This window comes from Ictalurus punctatus, chromosome 25 (assembly GCF_001660625.3).
Source record: "Ictalurus punctatus breed USDA103 chromosome 25, Coco_2.0, whole genome shotgun sequence".
Lineage (NCBI taxonomy): Eukaryota > Metazoa > Chordata > Actinopteri > Siluriformes > Ictaluridae > Ictalurus > Ictalurus punctatus.
In genome coordinates this window covers 3471517-3492328 of record NC_030440.2, presented here as the reverse complement: position 1 = coordinate 3492328, position 20812 = coordinate 3471517, and the positions used below count along the sequence as shown (strand labels likewise).

Sequence of the window (20812 nt, the reverse complement as noted above, 5' to 3'; positions counted from 1 at the left end):
GGATTCAAGGAAATGATTTCACCTGTAAACAACTGCAGGCTTGGTGAATGGAGAGCCACAACGTCATACAGGGGACAAACAAGGAAGCTGTCCTAGGACGGGGGGGGAGCGGGGTGATACCGGGTGGCTTGACGGGTCTCGTGACACCCAGAACACACCCAGAAGTCGTCCGTTTAAAAACATTTTTTTTTTTTGGTAAATAAAATGTTCGTTTTCTAATGAAAGAAATGAATATGTCGGCCTGGTTATAGTTTCGTCTATGACACTATTTTTGTCTACGATCCTGAGAAACATTTCCGTCGGGTGTCCACAAACTTTTGACCGGCAGTGTGTTTAGAGTTAGAGTTAGACGTCTGCTCCACACTAATATAATACATAACTAGTGGTGACTTCATTTCCCAAACTCACTCTGTTACCGGGTCTTTGGCCCCCAAAACTGTTACCCGATGTGTTTTGACATCTGTAACTATGACAACGAGTTTATTTAAATAAATCGAACGTATTCATTTATCACGATTCACAATATTACCCGGTGCATTCGTTAATGATGTTTGGTGTTCCTTTAGAGCAAAATCTCACCAAATTCGCATAAAAGAAAGCGTTCGGATATCCCCTGGAATTTGAATCAGGTGGCTGATAACGATTTCTTCTTTTGCATCAGGAAAACACACCGAACGTGAGCCGGGAAGTGTGGAAGAACAAAACAAAGGGGTGGTTTTTTTTTTTTTTGCATTTTATAACACTCAGTACTCAGGATGCATCTTGATAGTAAACGAGGCTGTTCCTGTTGCCAAGTTATGTAAAACCCCACATGCAGGATGTTGGCATGCGCTCAGACTATTAGTTCCTTTTCAATGCAGAAAGACCAGCGTGGAGTCCACATCGTGATCTGGACAGATAAATGTCACACGGTGTGTTTCAGGACAATTTCGACCCAATATTTAGTATAGAGCTGCAACAACTAATCGATAATAACCGATTACGAAAATTGTTGTCAGCGAATCTCATTATCAATTAATTGGGGGAGATTTCCTCATCACGTTACTTCTGTTCCGAAAACACGCTTCGGAAAGTAAATACTAAAAGTCGTGTCCCAAATGAAGTACTGTACACTTACACTATGCACTATGTACTCTACCGTCTACTGTGTATATTTTAGAAAGGTAATATCATCTCAAGTATAACACTAGCGGGTTTTTTTACTAACCGGAAGTACAAGCCACGACGGCGCATGACGTCATACGCACGCTAGCATTAGCGGACACCCAGAATCAGCGATAATGACTTTCTTCAGTTTACTTTCGGTCAGCGTTACCTTTTATTCCCAACATGACCTCAGTCTCCATCAGACGGAGGCGAAATCGTCACGTGACTGAGTATGTAACCTCCCAGTCCTCTGAGGCGAGGGGGACATTTTTAAAAAAATAAAACAACAATTTTATAGTGTTTACGCATTATGTTTATGAATGCACAAAAAGCACCCGATTAAACTACAGTCCTACATTAATAATTAATAATATATTCATTATTAGTCATATATTCTGGTGTGTGTACTGGGTTCTTTTCTGTTTTGGACAAACAGTTGTGTAACGTTTTAGTCCGAAGATTTTATTTGTAACACTCGGTTTGTGGATTTTATTTTAAATAAACAAACAAACAGGCACCGAAAGTTTGCCCAACCCCATCCGATTAATCGAAAATAAATAAATAAATAAATAAATAAATAAACAACCGGCCAACTGATCGATTATGAAAATACTCGTCAGTTGCAGCCCTAGTTTAGTACTGGATCAGCAGGTCTCTACATGGAACCGAGACGTGTGATGCTTCACCTAAACTACTGACGGATGTTTATTTCTCATTCACACTAGGGCTGGACGATATATCAATACAGCATCCATATTGTAATAAATGATCACACAATACACTTTACCGAGATATCGTCAGTATGGTGATGTATTTTTATCTTTTGAAAAACTTTTTTTAATCATTATAAATTAAACGTTACTGAATTGATGGATGCGGTTAATTTGACGTAATTAAAAAAAAAAAAAACCAACAACAACCCAAAACAACAACTTCATCTTTGTTGTCTTTGTAGGCCTTACAGAAAAGTATCGCCAAACTCAGTTGAACAGGTTTTTGTTTATTTTACCGCTGTTTCGTTGACAGTTTGATAGTGAAATTCTACATTGTGATACACGTTGTGTACTGTAGAAATGTCTTCAAGTATCGCGATATGACGTTTCGGTCATATCGCCCAGCCCTAATCCACTGCCTGACTTTTTCAAGTCCCATCCTTCAGACTAAGGCATGATCTCTTTCTCGCTCTCCATGCCTACATGTGCATGCTGCAGGGCCTTTTTCACTGAATAATTAAAGAAAAATCACTAAAAGACCAAATCCCTTCAAATGAACCAACTTATATCAACTTATAATTTATCCAGAATATAAAATATATATATATATATATATATATATATATATATATATATATATATATTATATATATTCAATATAGATCACACATTAAGAGCTGTTAGGCACTAAATGCAGACTAATGTGAGGAATTTTTCTGTGAAAAGTCAAACAAATTCCAAACTATAGATGTTTAAATTAGGTTTAGTTACTATTTGAATAAGTATATTTAATCGCATGATAAATCTATATCTTGTTAATGTGTGCGGTTTCCTGGCAGACAGAAACAGAGGCTGAATCGCGAATGTCAACGTACAGTACATTAAGTCCCCTAATCACTGTGTAGCCCGCCATTATTATCGAGCCCTAGGTAGTGCACCAGTATAGGTTACAGATGGCCGTTTGGGATTCGTCCCCTAACTCCCCAGCTTTGTGTGGTAAAAAGTCTTCTGCTATTAAAAACACAGTAAATCTGCTCACCGTTACGCCTTCTTTTACCCACTCCTCGGTCGACGACAAAACGAAACAGCATCCTGAACACCAGAAAGTTTTGTTTTAAACCAAAAAATAAAATCCTGAAACGCTATAAACATGTACTAACTGAGGAAAACCGCCACCTACACTGAAGTTCCCGCGAACCGCTCAATGAAAGAAACAAGACAAAAATCCCGCTAATATTACGTTGCGCTTTCTCATTGGTGCAGAGAGTAAGACACGCCTTTTTAAAACGTCACATCCTGTAAGATGGCGGTCGATACAAAAAACTGCGTTTTTTTTTTATTTCACGAGTTATTTGTTTTCCCACCCATATTACGATAAATCGTATATCCTTTTCAATGATTGGCTAAGACCATCCTGCTTTCTCTTCCGCGATTGGCTCTCGAGCAGTCCGCCAATCCGGGCTCTGCTTGCGTGGACGCCATGTTGTTTCGGAATACCGGTGTGAAGATAACACCGAGCTGTGTTAATGAAATAAAGTTACCGAGTGCCATTCTCAAGCAGGCAGATAATCCACTTTTGAGAAGAAAATGTCTCTTTCAACCGCGCGCTCTTTCTTATCGGAGGCCGGCTACGGGGAACAGGAGTTAGACGCTAATTCGGCTCTCATGGAGCTGGACAAAGGTCTGCCATTTCGATGCTAATATAATTAACCGAAGCCAGCTAGCACGGTCAACTAACTAACTATGGCTAAATATGAACTTTTTTATACCTGCATTTTATATAAGTAGTGAGAACTTCCTGAAATATTTACTTTTTAAGTGTAAAGTGTGTACAGGTTATAGAACAGCTTGTTATCTGCTGCACTAGTTTTATTCACATACTTCCGGTTCACTTCATAACCATTCAGTCAGTTGTTTACATTATGGGACAAAAACCTGATTAAATAAACGCTCTCGCCTGTATAATTATAGCTGAGCTTTATGAAAACGTTATATGGCACCTACATGAGGAAATACGAAGTATTGTGTGCTGTGGCGTGATATTGCTGCATGCCACCTATCTTGCCAGCTCTATTCAGGGGAAATGATCTCGTGCACGCTCAAAATGTCGCGAAAACTCGCCAGATGACGTCATGGACTAGTTTTTCACATTGGCTGGATTGTCATAATCGTTCGCATTTGAAAAGCTGCTACGCGAAGAAGGCAGAGTTACTGAAGACTATGTAGGCGTTTTCACGTCTGCAGGGGTTCGAACTGAACCCGGGTGCGATTTCTTGTTTGGCGTGCTTCGTTTGTAAACGCAGCGGTGACGAAACAACCCGAACCCGAGGCGTGTCAGTGAGGTGGTCTTGGCACGGCTGTGAACGAGCTTTCTTACGCCTGTGGTGAGAAAACAACCCGAAACGACGGCCCGTCCTGTATAGCGACGCGTGATGGGGATTGCATTGCGTAAAAAGTGGCTCGCAAGATGAATCGCAGTTTTAATGGCACTTTTCCATCACACAGTACAGTACGGTACGACTCGACTCGACTCTGCTCCCTTTTTTGGGGGGGGGTTTCCACTGTGGATAGTGCCTCAGTCAAGGTTCTAAGCGGGCTGAGCCGATACTAAACATGAGCCACGCCCCGAGGGAATGGGGAATTCTCAACGACTGGTTCTGTATTGTGCCTGAATAAATGTTATTTAATACATACTTAGCTTGTGGTAATATTGCATCAATTGAAAATGATGTATTGTTTATCTCATGCAGATAAAATTACAACAAAGGTTTCTGTCTTGGATTTTTACATCTCGCTCGTTAGCGCTTTCCAAACAGGCGTTTATCGAAGTCACTCCTGTCGCGGCTGTCGCTGAAGTTAATCCTATTGAGCACTACGTAGGTTCCAGAACGCCGTTATTTTACATCCTTAATAGGGTCCAGTGAAGAGGAAAGGCGTTTGGAATACGGCCTGACCGTGTATTTGTACAGGGTTTCGATAATACAGTATTATTCCGAGGAATAGGCGAGTGGAAGACGGCACCCACGCTGAGGCGGCACTAAACTGCAGCGGAAAAGCAAGCTCAGGAAAGTAGAACGAGTCGAGCCGAGTCGTACGGTGGAGAAGGTGGCTGTCGACGAGGTAAACCGCCTCGTTGGAATTTGTTCTGATGACCATATTTCTGAACGTCTTTCAAAAATGCATAAAAACACTGAGGTATTTTACAAGGTGTTTAGCAAGCATCTCGAGGAGATGGGCTTTAATTGCTCCGTGGAACGTATAAATGAGAATTTATTATAACAACAGCTAAAAAGAAAGCTCGCAGACCTGCTGTCTATCCGTCTTGGTGGATAAATAAACGCTTCGATGAGGTAAACAGATTACGTTACTGAGTGAGTTTGTCTCTATTTCTTAGCACCCAGCTGCTTAAACTACACATCAAGCCCCAATTAATTTGTACATTAATAGCTGTTAATGGTCCTGCACGCAATTCTCAAAACGCCCACACGATGGCAGTATTTGTCGGTGGATCAGATATTACAAAAAACGATAACCGATTATGGAAAAATGCTTAAATATCTCGAAAAATATCGATAAGACCGATTACCGGTTGATCTTTACAGCAGACGTATGAATCTGGAACGGTTTGTGGACGATTAAATCGTTTACCGCAGTGTTTTAAAATAGAAACTCTTTCCTCGGCTCGTACACGTAGGAGCGGTGATGTGAGCTGGAGAGCCGCACCGAGAGCCGGCCCCTCGCTAGATTTGACGTTAATAAACCCGTAATAGATTTGTGTCTAAAATGTCGCCGAAACACCGCTTCCAAGTCCTGCGATTAAAAAACTGTAGCAGTCTCCCCAGCCCTTTCAAAAAGAAATAAATCAATGATCTACACGCGTGGATGTGTCGTGCATCGCTCTTTTTGTTTATCCAGGACGGAAACGTTCACAACGCATAGAGAGCCGTAGCTCGCAGTCATCGAGAGGTGGTTCTGTTACTGCGTAATCATTTTGCTTTCCTGTCTCCAACTCCAGGCCTGAGATCGTGCAAACTGGGGGAGCAGTGTGAAGCTGTGGTGCTCTTTCCCAAGCTCTTCCAGAAATATCCCTTCCCCATCCTCATCAACTCGGCCTTCCTGAAACTGGCCGACATTTTCAGACTCGGGTGCGTACCCCTGCAGTTCTTCTTCTCTCTCGTACCGTCCCGTTGTTCTGTCCAGTTAGTTATTAAACACCCCGCGACTCCACTGCCTTCCGCTGCACTAGCACCGGCCCAGTTTTATTAAAGTCTCGAGATACAGCATGGCCGCCAGTACACTTTTTAACAGTCCGGAAATCTATAACGCCATCCCTAGTTGTTTCTGCACCGTTAATAGGAGAGTACCACGTAATCACTCGACTTGCTGTGGCTGATAATCCGACGTGCCTGATGTCCGCTTTGCGCTCGGGAGCTCGAAGAGAAACGTGCTTTTATTTCATTGAAACCTTTCCACAGGAACAACTTCCTCCGGCTGTGTGTGCTGAAAGTGACCCAGCAGAGCGAGAAGCACCTGGAGAAGATCCTGAACGTGGACGAGTTTGTTAAAAGAGTCTTCTCCGTCATCCACAGTAACGATCCCGTAGCCAGAGCCATCACGCTCAGGTACACCGAGCCGCCAGGGTGGCGTCCGACACGCACGTACGACCCCGACGTCGCATTGTTACGTGAATTCAGACGGAATCGTAGGGCACAGTGATTGTATTTTGAATAAAGTTTGCGACGGGGCTAATTATAAGACGGACGTAGACACGGCCGTTTTTTTTTTAGTGAAAAGCGTTTATTTGACGCAGGATGCTGGGCAGCCTGGCGTCCATCATCCCCGAAAGGAAGAACGCCCATCACAGCATTCGCCAGAGTTTGGACTCGCACGACAACGTGGAAGTGGAGGCCGCCATCTTTGCAGCAGCCAGTTTCTCATCTCACTCAAAGTAAGAAGCGTAAGATTCACACACTCGTGTTTAAAAGCGGTGCACGCTGCCTTTTGCCATTTTCATGAAGTATTTATTGTTGTACTTATTATTATTATTATTATTATTATTATTACGAACGAGCAGTAACGTGGCGAGCTGTTGGCGTGGTGTTCCGCCGCTGATTCGATTACAGAGTCATATTTTCTTTTTCAGAGACTTTGCAGCGGGGATTTGCAACAAGATCAGCGAGATGATTCAAGGTGAAAAATTGTTCCCTCTGTGTATTTCGCGGGGTTTCGAAGATGTTTGACTGTTGATTGAGTGGCACCTGCCTGTGTATTTGTGTGTGAGTCTCTGTGTGGTATTTTTTTTGTGCATTATTAAACTCGCCGCACCATTTTGTGAAAAATATACACCCCCGGTCCAAAAAAATGACGCACATATTTATTCTTTATTTTTATTTTCCACGTTGTAGAATAACAATAAAGTCAGCAAAACTCCGGAGGAACACAAGTGGAACTATAGGGAATATGTTGTGATTTAAAAAAAAAAAAAAAAAATCATTTAATATTTTAGCGTCTTCAGAGTCGACGCCCTTTTTACCGAGCATTTCCAGAAATGTGTTCTCGGCGCTTTCCCGAGCGATTTCTTGAGGGATTTCCCCGAGATGCTTTTTAAACGGCGTCAAAGGAGTTCCCGCCGACGCCGGACTCTCGGCAGCTGCTTTTCCGAATATCTCGCTCCGAGTCGTCCGTTTAATATTTTTTTTAATTTTTTTTTTTTGTAAATAAAATGTCAGTTTTCTAATGAAAGAAACGAATACGTCGGCACGATAATAGTTTAGTCAACAACGCTGATTTCAAACGTGTAATCTCACACCTTCAGATCAAAAGGTTTTTAAAGATCCTGAGAAGCATTTCAGTCTTCAAGTGTCCACAAACTTTTGACCGGCAGTGTGCATTAAAACTATTCCAAAATCCCAGTGTGTGTGATAGAAGAACTCTTATTAGCATTCATCATAACTCTCTCTCTCTCTCTCTCTCTCTCTCTGTGTGTGTGTGTGTGTGTGTGTGTGTGTGTGGCTCAGGCCTGGCCACTCCAGTGGAGCTGAAGCTGAAGCTGATCCCCATGCTCCAGTACATGCACCACGATGCAGCTTTGGCCTCCCGGAGCAGGGAGCTGCTGCAGGAGCTCGTCTCCTCGTACCCCTCCACACCCATGGTGATCGTTACGCTGCACACCTTCACGCAGCTTTCCCTCTCTGCTCTCATCCACATCCCCAAACAGGTGTGTTTAAACCTCCTCTCCTACTGCACTCCAGATTAACACACAACGATACACTGCTGAATCCGGGCCACAGTCGTCCAAGCAGTACAGACCTGGTGTAAAACAAAACGACCCGGTGCATGACCTCAGCTCTGCCGAATTCTCAAATCTCATGGGTCAGAAACGTTGCGTTCGTTTCCGGGTACGAGACAAGTCGTAGTCACGCCCTAAACGTACTGCGCCGTGGTGTTTACAGGAACCGAACCCGCTTCGCTTGATCCTCCTGTCGCAGCATGGCCGATCACGTTGCGTTCCGTGTCCGCTGTATTATTTCTCTTGCAGATCGATTTGCTCCTGCAGTATCTGAAGGAAGACCCGAGAAAAGCAGTGAAAAGACTCGCCATTCAGGACCTGAAGCTCCTGGCGAAGAAAGCTCCTCACATGTGGAGCAGAAAGAACATACAGGTGAGAACATTCACACGTTCACTGAAGTGGGGAGCAGAAAGGATTGACTTGTTTGTTTGTTTGTTTATTTTTGATAAACTATGCATGCTGGTACACCAGATCGCCGCCTTGCGTGTCCTCAGAGCTTGGGTGGTGCGCTAGCAACAGAATTTAGCTCGCAGCATGGACTGAACGATATTATTTGATGGTTAATGATTAATCAGTTCAGATTTAGCGAGCGTGTTGTGTTCTCTTATTGTATTTTATTTTTGAATGAGCTGTAGAGGTTCTTTTGAGTTGAGCTGAATTCAGATCGTGTGTGTGTGCGTGTAGATGTTGTGCGAGAGCGCCCTCAGCACCCCTTATGATGGTCTAAAACTCGGCATGGCCTCTGTCCTGTCTACACTCTCTGGAACCATCGCAATCAAGCAGTACTTTAGCCCTACCACAGGTAAAACACACACACACACACACACACGTGAGCGTCAGACAGAGCACACACTACATGGACAGAGCTTACACAGATGGCTGCTACAAAGCTGATGGTCATTTGGTTATTTGATTTAGTGCTTGCTGTAAATCTCGAAGGTCTCCTCTCTCATCCAGCCAATCACCGTACGCTAAACATCCATCGCCTCGGCTCAGTTTATCATCCAATCAGTTTGATAAAAGAAATTGTGGCGGTTCTCAAGTAGTGTTGAACTCGAGGATGAACACGCCTGGCCCTACCTCGGTAAAATGCTTCGATATGCCGAAGTACGCAAAGACGCGTGTTAAACGAGGCATCTCCTTCACCATCCCAGAAATCATGAACTCTCATCTAATTTGAAAAAGCATGCTGAGGTAAAATTACCAGAATGTGTTTAACAAAGTCGGCCTGTTTTCTTTTAATTGAGTAGAAAAAAAAAAAAATGTTTTTGACATATTGTGTGCGCCTTCACTTAAAGTTGCATTAGGTAAGAGTCATTATTTTTAAGATACCTAAAGGTTAGGTAGGTTCGACGTTTGAATGATTCTCGCTCATGTTCACGAAGCTCCACCCCCCCCCAGAAAATGACTTGCAGGAAGCAGATCCAAACAGATTCCAGGGTGGACGTCAGTTTTCCAAACAGTGATTTTCAACTCGATACACTTTTGCTAAGGTCACGGCTTAATCTGAGGTGTTTTTTAATTTAAAAAAACAACAACCATGTTCTACATATAGTCCCCTCCGAACGTATTGGAACGGCAAATCCGATTCTTTCGTCTTTGCTATACACTCAACGCATTTGTATTTTCTCCCATAGACAGCTCTCTGGTCTTCATGTTGGTTTATCCTTTTTTTTTTTTTTTTTTTTTTCAACAACAGATGCAGTCTTCACAGGTGAAACCCAGGGCTCAGACCAAAGAGTAGACATTCAGAGCTGTTCATTCTTTAAACCATCGGTGTAACAGGACACACCAGGGCTGCAAGAAACGCCGGTCAGCCGTGTGTTCCAATATTTTTGATCACTCGAAGAAGAAGGGAAAAAACGAGGGCGTTCGAACCAAAGTTGCAATGTTGTAAATGATTTAACACGCCTCGATGTAAATACGAGGAAATGAAAGCTGAAATCGTCCCATGTTCATCTTTTGATCTCAAACCCAAACGTACATAGCGAAAACAATCGATTTGACCTCACTGTTCCGATACTTTCAGAGGGGACGGTGTCTTCTAGATTGTTTCTTTTTTTTTTTTTTTTTACATCGATTATACCTGCAGCTGATACTTCAACGTTTCTTAATTTTTTTACAGATTATGTGAAACACACCTACAAGTGTGACTCTCACTGTAAGCGCCTGTCTTCAGAATGAACCGGATAACCGTGCTGTTTACTTTCAGGTGAATCCCCGCCGTCTCCTCACCTGACCGACATTGTCAAGCTGGCGCAGGAGTGCTGTTACCATAGCAACCTGGCCGTGGCAGCCCACGGCGTGACTGTGCTAGCTAACGTTGCCATCTCCTGCCCCGAGAAAGGTAGCGCCCTAACACACGCCGCCCATGGTTAACACTGTAGCTGTGTCTCAAATCGCACGGTTTGTTTGTGGAACTCGGTCAGACGTACTGTACGATTCATGTATAAATCTACGTAGCGCAAGTCTTGGTTGGTTTACAAATAAAAAAGAATATATATATATATATATATATATATATATATATATATATATATATATATATATTATACGTGGAGTGAGAACAGACAAACTAGGCATCTTAAAGGTGGTAAATTGTGGAGTTCCGTGGAAATTGTACGATTCAAGATGCTTCTACCTTACAAATATCCTGGAACTATTCAGAGTTTGGGCTCTTTATTTATTTATTTATTTATTTATTTATTTATTTATTTTTAAACAGGATAATTATTTACATCTTATTGGCTTTTTAGTCAGTCCATATTGGGAATCTGTTTTCTGTCTCGAATCTGTGGTTCCGTCTGTGTTCCCCATCGCAGAAATCATCGGGTCCTACATAGTGTGAGAACATACTGACGGTCAAAAGTTTGCGGACGCTCGACTGAAATGTCTCTCGTGATGTTAAAAATCTTTTTGCTCTGAAGGTGTGTGATTAAAGGTTTTGAAATCGGGTGTCGTAGACAAAAATACAATCATGCCGGCGTACACGACTCGGAGCGAAGTCGGCCGACGAGAGTCCGGCGTCGGTGGGAAGTCCTTTTAATACTGTTTAAAAAGCATCTCGGGGAAATTCCTCAAGAAATCGAGTGAGAAGACGCCAAGAATACATTTCTGCAAATTCTAGACAAAAAGCGGGTCTACTTTGAAGATGCTAAAATACATAATGTGTTACTCCAGAGTTTTGATAACTTTATTATTATTCTAAAATGTGGAAAAATAAAGAATGTGTGTGTGTGTAAACTTTTGGGTAGTGTGGTTTTAAAGCGGGGGCCGCAGCCCCCTTGAGGGCCGCCAGGGGGCGCCTGGGCTGCCTCAACAATTTGGTGTGAAAAATAAATAAATACATGATTTTTTTTCTTTCTCACTCTCCAGACAACCACACACACACACACACACACACACACACAATCAATTCCTAATGTAATGTAAAGATGTAAGATGTAATTATTAATAAAAGAAACGGGGGGATATATTCAGAGGTCTGTATTTTTAATGTGTTTTAAAGACATCTGGCGTTAGTGGGGCCTCGGTCAAATGTCAATGCCATTTGGGGGGCCGTGCCCTGGAAAAGTTTGGGAACCCCTGGTGTAATTCATTCTGCGCTATTCGAGACATTAGGCCATTGTTTCCTCTGGTCTTTCTTCTGCTTCATGTCCCTTTCCCACTCCCTTGTTGTTTTTCACCGTCTCTCCGTCTGGTTCCTGTTTGTGTAGATGTTGTACAGTTGGAGCAGGACACGGTGATGGGGATGGAGTCTTTACTGTTGCTGTGCAGTCAGGACGACGGCGCGTCCGCTCAGACCACGCTGAAAGTGAGTGTGTACGCACTCGGTACACTCGAGCTGGTTCGGTTCAGGGTGTCCGTGGGTCCCAATTCAACGTTAATATTTTTACGCTACAAGCGTGGATAACAGTCTTTATTTGATTATGGCCTTGTTCATATACAACAGGTGTACTAAACATTTTAGTCAGCTGAGCCCCTTAAATAACCTAAATAATGTCCCTTGAGGTATGAATTAAGCTATAGATTTTGTAATTAACTGCACTAATTTTTTTAGCTTTTTTTCTTTTGATGATTTTCCACTTGTTTTTCACATATACCACAGTAAGTATGATTGTTTATTTGACCGTACCGTACATATGTATCATAACACCGTAACAACATAATGAAGGCGTTTAAATCGTTTGAGTATGACTCACGCATGCTGATTCTACAGCACGTATTTAGTTTAGACGTATTGCACATGGTAGAAAAGGGGATCCTTACAGGATTGTTTGTTTAGAGGAATTGTTATATCTTCTTCCCACCGCATTTGTATTCATTTTTTTTCATTCCAAATACCCCCTCAGGTTTGTATATTCCGTATGCCCTCGTCGCAAAGTCTTGAATTATGTTTAAAGAGTAAATTATATTTAAAAAGTAAAACAGAAATCTTCACACCTCTTTCTCGTGGTTGCCAAGTAGGGACGTTTTTAAATAGGCCGCTTTCTTTGCACTTTCCTGCTTTATTTGTGCTCTTGCGCTCTCTCTCTCTCATTCTTTCCCTCAATTCTTTCTCTCTCTCTCTCTCTCTCTCTCTGTGTCAGTTAAATGTGCTTGATAAAATATTTTTTAGATATAGATAAAACAGTCCAGTTCTTTCAATGTGTCTCTCTCTCTCTCTGCCACTCAGACGGTGCTGGTGTGTCTGGTGAGGATGCTGAGGGCGCGTCCTCTCCTCAGTCAGGTCTGCGTGGAGTTCCTCTTGGCCCAGCTGCACCACTCCTGTGACTCGGCTTGCGTTGCTATCTGCCACGCTCTGGCCGCCATCGTTACTCAGCTGCCCGTGCTGGGGGAGAGCATGCTGGGAAATCTACTGGAGCTGTACAGCAGTGCCACTCTCAGGAGCTCTGATAAACAGCAGGAACTTTTGGTTGGTGTCTACACTGAAAGAAATCATTTGCTCACCAAAGTAATGAACACTTTTTATTAAATATCGGATCTGTTTAATGGGGTTCTTCCGCTGTCTCGGTTTCTCAGGTCTGTTTGGCCACAGTGGTGTTTGTGGCGAGTCAGTCGTCTCTGAGTGCCGAGGTGAAAGACGTGATTCGCCCGCAGCTGGAAGCCTCGGCTAACGGCTGGACCGTCTACCGCATTGCGCGTCAGGCCTCGCGCATGGTGAGCTGCACACTAAGGCTCTGACGCCGTTAAATACCGAGGCATCGGTTCATTCATTCGATTCGTTAACGCTTCGTTAAAGGACTGGATCATGGGAAAGAATAGCGTGTGGACTACTAGATAATACGTAGTATGTGGTTTTATACATGCCTTGTGCGGAAGCTGAACTACATAGCGATCGATAATATCTCCTCGCCGAACGCGGTGCTGTTCTGCCCTGAAAAGGGAAAATATTTAACCTTTTTTAAAAAATATCTCTATATTTTTTTTTTGTATAAATAACTTCGATTATCACGCAGTATATTAAATCGAACAACTTTTCAAATCTTGAGAAAAATATAACGGTCTGTAATATTCAAAAGCCATGGAGAAATGAGCCGTCGCATGTCGGGCAAATGACGGGCCCTGAACGTGCGGTGCTGGCCAAGTCTTTACTTTACACCACGTGTCAAACTCCACGTGCCAAATGTGGCCCACCGCGTCATTTTATCCGGCGCGCGAGAACGTGACCGGTGCAGGATTGTCTTAACGTACGTCTTTGCTGTTCTCATTCCCAACTCGTAAAATACCGACGAGTTGTCACACCCCTACGCGTCTGATACTGACGCAAAAAGACCCTTCCACGTCTGTATGAAACGCTCTGGATTCTCAATCGACTCCAACGTAAACCCGTCGGCGGCGGTAAGAGACGCTCGGAGCAGACGCTCCGGCCGTCCGTTCGCTCCAATGATAACCCGATCACGGCCGGTAGATGACGCTGTGAGCTTCAGTCTGATTGTGGAATCGTCGGTGGTCGAGGATTACGGGTAACGTAGGCCTTTCCTCGATCCAAAACATACAAATAAAACTTTATTTCTCAGAATCGAAGGAGAAAAAAAATCACACCGAGGGCCACATAAACTACATCTGCAGCAAAGTCCCGTCAAGGCGATTTTGGAATCGAGAAATCTCCACCAAGGAAATTTAGCAGCACGGCGGGCCGAAGAGACACGCAGCTGTCTAGCTTTTTCATTAGCTGTGGATGAAAGCACTGACAACGTGGATACAGCGCATCTCTCCATTGTTATTAGAGGCGTGAAGCCGGACCTCTGTGTCACCGACGAGCTCTTGGATGTAGCCGCCGTGCACGGGACCACGACGGGCCGGGACATTTCTGATGCAGTGGAGTAAGTAAAAATAAACTGCCGTGTGGGAATAAGTACAGATGGTGCACCTGCGACGTGTGGAGGAAAAACAGGGTTGGTTGGACTAATGACGGAGAAATTGCAAAAAAAGTCACTGTCACACGCCCCGATAACGTATCACTGCATCATCCAGCAGGAAGCTCTGTGTGGGAAGGTTCTGGAGCGGGATGATCTCATGACCACGGTCATGAAAACAGTGAACTAACCCGTTTTACTGATGTGGCCCTCGGTGAAAATGAGTTTGACACCCCTGCTTTACGCGGTACACAAACGTTCAGGCACCCGATTGCTCTTTCTTTAATTTGTAATGATGATGATGATGATAATAATAATAATAATAATAAGGAGAAGAATAAATAGTAAGATTATCGTTTGACCCTTGTTGCAGGGCTGCCACGAGTTCTCCAGCGAGCTGTACCAAAGTCTGCGCACGCGCGTTGCCTCCGAGCACTTCTACTTCTGGCTGAACGCACTGATGGAGTTCTCGCAGGCCGAGCACTGCCTGACCAGCCTGGCTGACGGAGACTACAGCGGAGCCATCAGTGCCATCACCGATGCCCTCAAATCCTACCAGAAAGGCTTCACTTCCCTCACGGTCAGTCTAGTACAGTTCACAGAAACACCCCGAGGTCGAGCCCTCAATCCGACCGTTCAGATATCGAGGCTCGTTAGTCAAACGCGTACAGTAATACAGTTTCGGCCACAAAGCTTTTCATCCGTGAACTTTTGCACTCCCAGAAAACATTCCTTATTAAAATCGCCATTGTATCGGAGTTATAACTGACTTTTTATTATTAGTCATTGATGATTGGTTTACACCCAAGCAATTCAGATCAATAGGCTGATAACTGTAATAACGTAGTAATCAATAATAATAATAAGTTGGCTTGGGATTTTCCCCCAGCTGTAGCAAAATGGGGAAAAAAAATATTTAAATAAATAAATAAATAAATCACAGACCCTCCTGAGTATACTTCACCGACCCGTTTGAAAACCATGGCTTACGTCTGATTGTTTAGTGGTTCTTCTTGTGTACATCGGCTGCAGTTGTATTATTAATCCAGAAATGACAACCTCCGAATGTCTGTACACGCACCAGCCTCATCGTCTTTCGCTGTCCGACCGTGATTCGTCACGGGTTCTCAAACTGTCTTATATTTCGCTCTTAATTCCGTGTATGGAGAACCGTAAAAACGTACTCGAGCGCTGTTTATTTATTTATTTATTTTTTTCCTTCCTCCGCGCGTGTCCGTGTGTATCCAGGCGGCGAGCACCCCTCTGAGTCCTCTGACGTTCCAGTGCGAGTTTGTGAAGCTGCGGATCGACACGCTGCAGGCTCTGGCCCAGCTTATCTGCACCTGTAACAGCCTAAAGACGAGTCCTCCACCTGCCATCGCCGCCAGCATGGCTCTGTCGTCTGGGAGTGAACTGCAGCGCTGCGGACGCATCTCCCAGCAGGTGCGACACACACGAATACACAAACAGAAACCAAACATTTACACTCGCCTTTATTTATTTATTTATTTATTTAAGTTGTACACATCCGGTCATATTTTTAACCGAACCCTTGCGCTGTCCCTGCAGTGGAAGGGAATTCTAGCAGGAAATGTATCGCATCTTTCCATCTGTTCAAACTGATTAGACCTGACCTTTTCTCTCGCACAGATGAAGCTCTCCACGGATGAATTCCGGAGTCTTGCGAGTCGCTACGCTGATTTGTACCAGTCCTCTTTCGACGCTGATTCAGCCACACTCCGAAACGTCGAACTGTATCCTTTAGGGCAAAGACGGACTCGGACAAAGAACGAGAACAAATTGAGAACATGTTATGGGTACGGGGTGGTGGGGGGCGGCACATGAACATTTCCGATTGGCTGGTGCGTGCGTGCGTGTGCGCGCGTGTGTTTTTAGCTCCGTCCGGACAGTGTCTTGTCGCCGGTTTAAAATCCTTCGGATCTGACGGTTGTAAGCGAGCACAACACGAACAGAGCCCGTGCGCTGTCGTTTTGAGTGCTGTCATGATCAGCAGTGTCGCTTTGTTCACGTTGTGTTCTCTTCTCTTAGAACCGCTATAACGTGAAGCAGGATTTTAAACTAGCAAACGCACACACGACACACACACTGTCCACAAAACAAGGCTGAGCAACATCCGACACTATTTAGGACCAGTGAAAGCAAAAAACAACGTTTCCCTCAACTCATTCATTAGGCAACAGCAGAGCTGCCTGCTTATTTCCTACGTGATCGAAGCTTTAATACTCGACCCTCACACTGCCAGGTAAGAGCGAACACGCACGCGCAGAACTCCTGTAAACCTCGACTGAGGCTTAAAGCCAGAAGCTTTATGACCATATTACAGGGGTTAGTAGGAATTTTCGTTGATGCCTCACCCCCAGCTAGTATGAACTATTTTTAAAAAAAGAATCCTATCTAAACGTCCCAGTATAAAATGACACGGACGCTAATAGGCTTTACTGAAATCTGTCAAAGTTTAAAAACACAGGCCAGAACATAGTAGGACTTTAAAACCGGTAAATGCGGAGATGAACGTGGTCTGACTCGAGGATATACAGTATCGTTGATGCTTTATCGGCATGAATCGAGCTGACGCCGTTGAAGTCCCTGGATTCCGATGTATCTGTTTTTACCGAGTTCTTGCTCGCATGGTCGGTTTGCGCCTGAGCAACACGGAGAATGCTTTACTAATCAGTAAAAGTGTACCTAGTGCCCAGAACCTCTTGTCTATAACGCTTAGGTCGAACCATCTCCGCTTGCACGATCCCAGTTCTCCTCGATCGTCCGTGTTCTGCACGAGCGCTGAAGCATCCTGGGATTTCTGGCCCGAAAGATGCTAATCGAGCATGCTTGCTAAAATACGATCCCCTGTTCATTCGGAGTCTGAAGCATTTCTAACCCGACGCTTGACGTTTAATATAACGATCACGTCTCGCGTTCATTAATACGCCTTTTTATCACGTCGCACTTCTTAATTCCCTGCGAGTACGGTGTACCGTGTATGTAACGCGAAGAAGGAATGTTGTTCACGTTCCTCATCCTGTGTGTAGCCTGGTGATGTAAACACTGTGTTTTCACGCCGTTGCACCGGTTCGTTTGTTTCCCAGCTTGCAGGATTTTGGCCCGCTGAGTTCAGTTCAAGCAGAGAGCAAGTATGAGCGCAGGATGCAGTCTGTGTTCAACCTCGTGCTGGAGGAAGTGGAGACGCTGAGCAGGAAGCACCCTCCTGTTTCTTACCTGGTAAATTACAACGCCACTGCTGGAGTGGCCGACACATAATCCTAGCTTTTCCGCTTATTAGTAATAATAATAATAATACAGCTTAATACGTCCATTGTTGACGGGCGACTCTTCCTCCTTTTGTTTCTCTTCAGCACACTGGCTGCCTGTGTGACGCCGTCATCGCTCTGCTCAAAGTCCCGCTGTCCTTCCAGAGGCATTTCTTCCAAAAACTGCAGTCCACCAGTATCAAAGTGAGTCGCTGCTCTGTATGACGGTTACCACATGATGATCAGTGCATGATCGGTCGTTACGATCTCAGTCACGAAGGGTTCAGTGATCCAGACAGTTGGTTTCATCTTGCTCCTATAGCAGTAGTGACTTTATCCGGCGTCTCTAATCTGTAGCATGTTTCTATAAGATTATTAGGGATTCATTTGTCAAAGCTAATTGTCTATTTCCCTCTCGTAACCAGTCCTTTAATTTCATTACAATGATAGCACTTTCTGCATGTTATTCCCCGTAACATAGCGGATATAATCGACACTTCTAGTCCATCCATATTCGCACGGGATAATTATCGTTTCGTAACGATTTTCCGAGACACATCATTAGTATATTCTTCAATATTTTATCAAAACTATTCTATCAATAATTATGTTCTCGGCTATTCGGACGTACTAAGATAACACGAGGTAAGGGATGGAGCAAAATGCAAAGTAAATACACTACCGGTCAAAAGTTTGGAGACACCCGTGTGAAATGTTTCTCCCGATCGTAAAAACCTTTTGATCTGATTTTATTTAATAAAAAATTCTGTCAAAATTGACAAAGAAAACATTGAAGAAGCTGAAATACTAAATTATTTATTATTTATTTTGGATTTTTTATTTTTTTTTATCACAACGTAATTCCCATAGATCCATTTGTGTTCCAACTTTATTATTATTATTATTATTATTATTATTATGTAATGTGGTGGGGGGAATAATAAATAATGAGTGTGTGTAAATTTTTGACTGGTACTGTAGTGTACGTGTATTTTTGCATGAACGTCACACTTGGATGTATGGCATTATTACATGTACTGTATAATGATATTAATTATTTAAATAATCATTTAAAAAAATGTATTGCGTGTAAAAAGTGGACAGGTGTACTGTAGTGATATCACGTATACGTGTTATCGTGTATATGTATCGTGAATACGTAAGGGATGATCCACGGGAAGTTGAGCGAAAGTATCAGTCTTACAAGCTGTGACCTCATTTCCTGTTTGCTCCCACAGCTGGCCCTGTCTCCATCTCCTCGCACGCCCAACGAGCCAATCCCGGTGCAGAACACCCAGCAGTTGACGCTAAAGGTCGAAGGAGTCATTCAGCACGGCTTCACTCCCGGCCTCTTCCGCAAAATCCACTCGGTCTGCCTGACCGCCAGCGCCACGCTGCAGTCCAAACCTGCTCCGGAGTTCAAGGTGGGGATCAAGTCCCAAACCCCGATCAAACGATCCGGTCATACTGTATGGAAGAGTCTCACGTCATTACGTCCCCGCGCCACGCGTACTTACCGTCTATATAGTAGCCATAATACATGTATTTCGCCTACTATATAGTAGGCAAGTACGCGGTTTGGGACGCAGCCGTGCTCTCGTTTACCATAAAACGGTTGAGCGCTGCCGTGTGTGTACGTGTCCTGTCGCACAACGCGGTTAGAACCCTCACACGACGTTAATAGTGTGATTACGGTGTGTACGCGTCTGTAACGCACGTCGATAACGCGACTAAAACAGGAACACTCCGCACGTCTTGATTCCATCTGTGTTTACTCCGAGTACGACTTTAATCAGATTAAGGTCATCAATAATGTGTTTACATGCTAGTTTATTAATCAGAGTATCGTCTTAATCGGGTTCGTATCGGATTACCGTTGTCCGTGTAAACGTACCGACTGACTGGAGATAAAAGAGTGGTTTATTTTTTATACATAAAAATGAAAAAAAATTAATAAATAAATCAGCCCAGTTGCTTCTAGTCAGTTTGTCATTTTGTAGAAATGAAATAAAATAAAAAGGTATCATGATATCTGCAATATCTCAGGTGTAGTGCGAGCGCGTCCATGACGACACTGATCTCGCACAGACGCATCACCCAGCCCTAACTCCTTCATATTTTCCCTTTTAGGTTCCTCTCGAGTCCAAGGCCAATGAGATCGAGCAGCGGGTGGAGCCTCATAACGACTACTTCAGCACTCAGTTCCTGCTGAACTTCTCTGTGCCGGGGAGCCACAGTGTGACGGTGGAGGCGTGTGTGGTGGACGAGAGCGGGGTGCAGTGGAAAACCGGGCCCACGAGTACAGTGAGCGTGAAATCCATGGAGGATCCGTTCTCACAACAGCTCCGCCATCAGCAGGCTGGAGCTCAGGCAGCTCAGCGCAGCGTCCCCGCCCGCTTCCAGTGACGTTTCGGCCTTGCGTTTCAGACGCCTGCGTTTGTAGTCCGTCCCTCTACCGTGCACCCGGCGTTCGTTCACACTGACGAGTCTCGCGCTCGAGATCGTCTCTGGCCTTTAAAGAAGCGGTTTGTCATTTTTGTGCTTCCTGCCGCGTACGAGACAAAATGCATGCGTGAAGAAAACTTTCTACCCCTCCAGTTCGACCCCGCCCTCCTCCGATAAAACTACGCGCACAGTGTGAAGCGCTTTGGAACACGCTAAGGTTCAAAAAAAGCGCTTTATAAGTGCAGACCAGACCAGTAAACAATAATAAGTGAAATAAAGGCAATGTTTGGTGTGACGACCAAAAAAAAAAAAGGAGTCTCTGGAGCAATTAGTGCAGTTTTATAAGTGTCATCGAGCATGTTGCAGAACCAGACACGGACCTTCTGGAGACTCTGACCCGCTTCTTATTTTTGCAGCAAAACCCAGCAGCCTTCATCATTAATTTCTTTACTGACATACAAACATGTTTCTGTAACATTTCATTTTGTGTCTGGAGAACTGAGGTTTGGGAATCTAAAATGTTTTTATACTGACTCGATAATGTAGAAATCATAAAATAAAAATCTATAATAAAGTTTGTGCTAAAAGAGA

At 43.9% G+C, this 20812-nt stretch overlaps 2 protein-coding genes across 5 annotated transcripts in view; one reads left to right on the top strand and one right to left on the bottom strand.

The window, feature by feature from the left end:
• Positions 1-3938, bottom strand: part of dtl (denticleless E3 ubiquitin protein ligase homolog (Drosophila)) — a 12352-nt gene extending 8414 nt beyond the window's left edge. The window contains exon 1 of one of the 2 annotated variants that reach the window (XM_017455952.3): positions 3864-3938. Coding sequence is in view for 1 of the 2 variants with exons in the window: in XM_017455951.3 (XP_017311440.1) it covers positions 2899-2950 (52 nt within the window). In the remaining variant the exon portion in view is untranslated. Of the gene's footprint in view, positions 1-2898; positions 3110-3863 lie in introns of those variants that run through there. The other variant, XM_017455951.3, reaches the window with a different exon arrangement.
• ints7 (integrator complex subunit 7) lies at positions 3327-20812 on the top strand. Of its 3 annotated transcripts, XM_017455949.3 has the most exons (20): positions 3328-3540; positions 5875-6004; positions 6335-6481; positions 6670-6807; positions 7003-7049; positions 7877-8076; positions 8398-8520; positions 8833-8950; positions 10361-10495; positions 11865-11962; positions 12824-13063; positions 13171-13308; positions 14881-15087; positions 15756-15950; positions 16158-16261; positions 16702-16770; positions 17615-17747; positions 17882-17980; positions 19015-19200; positions 19907-20812. In XM_017455949.3, exons 1-20 carry the CDS (start codon positions 3447-3449, stop codon positions 20180-20182), a joined length of 2877 nt encoding a protein of 958 aa, XP_017311438.1. In that variant the 5' UTR covers positions 3328-3446; the 3' UTR covers positions 20183-20812. The 3 variants fall into 3 exon arrangements, with proteins under 3 accessions (XP_017311439.1, XP_017311438.1, XP_053531565.1); XM_017455950.3 differs by lacking the exon at positions 16702-16770 and having other exon boundaries at positions 3327-3540; positions 16158-16324; XM_053675590.1 differs by lacking the exon at positions 5875-6004 and having other exon boundaries at positions 3400-3540.